The 5002-nt window shown below is 48.8% G+C and overlaps 1 protein-coding gene across 2 annotated transcripts; it reads right to left on the bottom strand.

The window, feature by feature from the left end:
* Window positions 1-4586, bottom strand: bhlhe40 (basic helix-loop-helix family member e40). 2 transcript variants are annotated; one of them, XM_002938312.5, is made up of 5 exons: window positions 4351-4586; window positions 3530-3599; window positions 2769-2876; window positions 1662-1773; window positions 1-1356 (listed from the first exon to the last, which is right to left on the bottom strand). In XM_002938312.5, the coding sequence occupies exons 1-5, from the start codon at window positions 4491-4493 to the stop codon at window positions 635-637; spliced, it is 1155 nt and encodes a 384-aa protein (XP_002938358.2). In that variant the 5' UTR covers window positions 4494-4586; the 3' UTR covers window positions 1-634. The 2 variants fall into 2 exon arrangements, with proteins under 2 accessions (XP_002938358.2, XP_004914192.2); XM_004914135.4 differs by having other exon boundaries at window positions 2769-2879; window positions 4351-4585.
* Window positions 4587-5002: the final 416 nt, after the last annotated feature.

Below are 5002 nucleotides of genomic sequence, written 5' to 3'. Positions count from 1 at the left end.
GTCAAAGAAATAAAGATTTTATTTTTCCCAAAAATATTAATACATTAAAATATGTGCTATTCCTGGAACTGCAGGGGGCACCTGATTACCTCCAGGTAGGTTTGGGACCTAAAGGAATGGAATAGTTATGTATTCTGAATATAAAGTGCAATATCCTTAGGCCTTTATCTTCAGCAAGCCAGGAGTTCTTTGGGGGGCCTTGTGGCTTGCAAAGAAAATGTGGGCCCACTGATTAGAAACGGGGTTTGTTTCCTTTGGGCTTTCTGTATGTCACGCTGTAAGGTTAAGTCTTTTTATGCCTTACATTCATCTCTGTTGATTTTAGCAGCTTCCAAAAATCAACCAGAAGTTCAAGACAGAGGCATCTTCACAGATCATCACCGCGTTGGCTCAAATGTTTTGTCCTGTAGTGTGCAGTATAACACAATAATGAAAAGCATCCTAAATGACAAACAGGACCAGTGACCTATAGTGCCCAATCCTTCAGCTCCTCTCCTAGAATTGTCTGCCATCTCCTTGGACCTCTTCTGGGGTGGCTGATACCTGTTCCATGGGCATCTCATACTGAGGAGCCAATGATCCTTCTTTGTTGGATTCTACTGGTGGCATTGCCATGGTAATTACCATTATTAGGTCAGTCCTTAGGTTCCGTACCTAGGGTAGGCATTTGTTTGAGAGCTTGTAGCAGTGCGGAAGAATCCAAGGGTGACACAGTTTGAGGGCTGGTATGCTGAGGCTTAGAAGTATCTTGATTCAATAGACTAGAATGTGATATTGGAGGATATATCATGGGCACTGACCCAGGGTACCAATACTTTTCCAGCATGGGAAGATAGGTAGAGGCTGAAGGAGGTATTAAATAAAAGGGAAGGCATAAGGGAGGCTGAGCTGGATAAACACCCAAAGATGAGAGGTCACTGCAAAATCGTGTTTCTTCCTCTGTGGCCTCCATCCTGGGTTTCTTTTTGGGAATCTCATCCTTCTCTTGTTTGATGATCCTTTCCAAGGTGGGGGCCTCTTCCTTCTCTGTTCCCTCGTGATGGCATTCACCCTTATCAGCCTCCCCTCCATAACCACTGTCGGTATCTGTATCGGTCCCACTCTGTTCTCCAGATGGGAGAGGGGCTGCCCGACATATAACAGGGACACAGTTGGTTGCTTGCACCTTAGGTACAGGTTTCTCCGTAACTTTTGGAAAACTGGCAGGGCCAAGCTTTGAAGCCACCCGGTGGAGGTGGGCAACCAGTTCTTTTCTTTCTCCACCCTGCAGGAAACGTAAAGCCTCCTCCGCACAGAGCTGGAACCCCGAATGGAACATTTCTTCAGCAGATATTCTGTTTTCCTCAGAAGGGGACCCTAAATAAAAGAAGAACAAACAATCAGACGAAGAATTATGCTCATTGGGTGAATGAATTCTTATAACTGTGTGGGACACTGCAGAGACCCAGAGGGAAAAGGAACAGTGCAGAACTGGCAGTGGGGCAGAAGCCTGGGACAAAGCAGATGAACTGGTGTGTGAGACTCATAACAGCCAGTCCAGCCGGAAAGCAAGATAAGGAAATCGACCAGTGTGCATTCTATAGCTAGATGGCCTTTAAACCAGCCCATGGGAAAGGCTGAGCAGGTAGGGGCAATTCTAGGCACAAAAAAAAAGCACTCACCACTCTGAAGTGTAAGAATCTGTTGCTGTTGCTGCTCAATCAGACTGGACAAAGACCGCACATGCTTCAAGGTCAGCTCCAGAACCACGGCTTTCTCAAGGTGACCCAAAGTCTATAAAAGGAAACATAAGAATGGTTATCTGAACATACCGACACCGCTTACTACTTAGCATCCAGTCCTGTAACAAACTGTCTCTGGAAAACTCCATGGCGATGCTAAATTAAAGCTCTGTGATAGCGACCCCCCCCCTCCTCTAGCAACTCTGCTGCCCCCAGACTCTTGGGCAAGCAACAATGCCACCACAGCCTTGTTCTGACTCACACACAGACAAGCAATAGAATCTCCCACTACCTACTTACCCAAGCACCCAATATGCCTAGTCACAGCCATAGATTATATAAATGAGCACAAATATGCTAGAAACAAGTATAAATAGTGCAGTACAATTCCAAACCAACTCAGTGGTGCCTTCCTGGCATTGGCTTTGTTTATTGTGTTTTACGCAGTCACCCAAACACCGCCAGCTATTTCTGCTTTGTCCCCAACTCGTGTTATTGTTTACATTAACTCTTACTGTATTGTAATATGGGAAATACTTGTCTAAAGTCTTTAACCCCACCGAGAATGCACAAGGATACACACGTCACTATTATGTTACAAATTAATGGTGTAGAATGAAATAAATATATATCATTATGTGCACATACAGCACCACTGTGTATCTTGTGGTTTATCAGCTGCTTTCTGTGCACACACATATGGCATCACATGTCTGTTTAATATGTTTTAATCAGATAGGCCAGTAGTTGTGTGATTGTCACATTTATTGAGTGCGTGGCACTGTCACATGTATCTGCTGTGAGTCCATCACATGTATCAGTTTCTTGTTCATGGCGGTCATGTGCATTGATATGGAGCTGGTTTCCCGTGCCTACCACGTGTGCTTGCAGCATGGGGTTATTTTATAAGGAAATGTTGCATCGCGGGTAAACAAAAAATCAGGCCGCTTGCACCCCTGTATTTTGCACCTTGCATTGCTTGGGATAAAAGCCCTTTAATATGACAATACTGATCTCCTACACTGCAGGGAGCAATAGGTAACTTACCGTCAGTTTGAGGTGCTCTGGCAACAGGTCTTTCAGCTGAGCGATGCATTCATTGATCCGATCCCGACGCTTCTTCTCAATGAGCCGGTGTGGCAGCTTGTATGTGTCCTGCTGGATGGGAATGGGGGGGGTAAGTGTTACACACATTTAAACTTAGGTGGCCATCTCAGCAGATACGTGTCATATTGGCTATAGCTGGAAGGTTCCTACAGTAATGGGACAGTATGACACAGTGCCCCCTTGTGTCTGTTCCGTGGCCACTTCACCTACATGTGACAGTCCACGTGAGGCAGGACCATCACTCACACACTGTACAGAACAAGCAGGGCTTTGAGAGGGAGACACACACAGCACGGCATGTACAGACACACGCGCAATGTGACATCATGCCAGCATTCACACCCTTATGGGGTTTAAAAAATAAAAATGGCAAATACTTAAATGCTTAAGAGCCAGTAAGGTTCAAGAATATATATTTATTATATAGTAATTAGAATGTATAGAAGAATGTAGAAACAGCTGACATGAGACAGAGACATGATGGGAGTCGGGTGTTTTCTGGCACATTTGGCAGCAGATTGGCAGCAGGTATATGGAGGAATGTATGTACCAGCTGTAGCTGTGTAGGGCAGTACAGATAATGCCAGTATAAATATAGGCTAATAATGTTTAGAGAAGCACAGGAGCTGTAAAGAAAGTAGAGAAACAAGCCAAAATGTGGGTGCTGAGTGTTGGGTGCCAGGGTTAGAATATTGTCTCACCTTGCTCTCCTCGCACCTCTTCAGAGCTTTCCTGTGTTTAAACACCGGATACATATGGGAGAAATCCATCCTGTGACAAGCAAAGGGGAGATCAGGACCCAAGCAATGGACATAGCCCCCCTCCTCAGCATCATTTTGGTCAAGAGAAATATTCCAAAAACACCCCCCCCCCCCCAAAGTCACTAAGGCTGGAGAAAATGGAAAAGTGGCCCTTCTGGGGGGTCCAACACAAATACCATTTCTACCCAACTCTGGAACCAAGACATTAAACCAACCAGTTGCTGAAATATAATTCCAATAACAAACGCTAACTGCTAAATTAAAGGGATGATGGCCCCTGGGAATAGAAGAACTTTGAGCCCCCCCAAATCTGAGGAAAGGGAAATGAAAAAATCAGGGTTGTCCAACCTGCCCCCCCCCCCCCCCCCCAGCTGTTGTGGAATCCCTGGGGCATTTACAGAATATATGTATAACACTTGTTACACATCAGTCCCCAACCCTCTAATTCCTTGGGGCTCATTAAAAATGCCCCCCCCCCCCAACACCAGCCAGGAGTCCCAGCAGAGCTACAGGGCAACAGGTTCCCTGCACAGGGTGCTGATAGGGGGCACAGGGTGCTGGCAGGAGGCACAGGGTGCTGATAGGGGGCACAGGGTGCTGGTAGGGGGCACAGGGTGCTGGTAGGGGGCACAGGGTGCTGATAGGGGGCACAGGGTGCTGGCAGGGGGCACAGGGTGCTGATAGGGGGCACAGGGTGCTGGTAGGGGGCACAGGGTGCTGAGGCAGAGGTGGTACAGCTCCATTGGCAGCCGGGCACTTACCCAGACAGGGAAGGAGGTCTGTCCAGACAGGCGGGCTGGGCACTGGGCATTCTCTCCATGGCACAATCCAGAGTTGTGGGCAGCCTGAGGGTCTGCGCTTTAGCAATAGAGCAGGTGGGTGTGTATATTCCAGTCAGGGGCATGAAGGTCGGGCTGAGAGTGTGCCCAAGGCTGACACTGAGTACCTTTCCCCGCTAGGTAATGCAGCCCTGCTGCGCCTCAGCCTCTGGTTAAATGGGTGGGAGGGGCGCTGCTGGTGGGAGGGGCGCGCTGGCCCCTCCCTGTGACAAGCCTCACGCCTGGAGCCGGCTGAGCCCCGGCCCCCCGTCATATGGGCCTCACGTGTGGCTCAACGCTCCCTCAGCTGGGGCCGGGCGGGAGGGGGAGACTGGCACTGGGGCCGGCCGGGCGGGAGGGGTAGGAGGGAGGGGGAGACTGGCACTGGGGCCGGCCGGCGGGGAGGGAGAGGCCAGTCACACGGGGGACACACGGGTTAGTACTCGCTGGGAGAGTGACAGCAGGCTCGCCTGACTGAGTAAAGTGCGTTTGGCTGCAGCGTCACACTGGAACTGGAAGCTGCGGCTAAATAGTATTAGGGCCCCCTAAACTGGGGCAAATACAAATGCTTCATAATGTCCCTTATATGTCCCAG

This window comes from Xenopus tropicalis, chromosome 4, assembly GCF_000004195.4.
Source record: "Xenopus tropicalis strain Nigerian chromosome 4, UCB_Xtro_10.0, whole genome shotgun sequence".
In the NCBI taxonomy this organism is placed as follows: domain Eukaryota; kingdom Metazoa; phylum Chordata; class Amphibia; order Anura; family Pipidae; genus Xenopus; species Xenopus tropicalis.
This window is presented reverse-complemented; position numbering and strand designations above follow the sequence as displayed.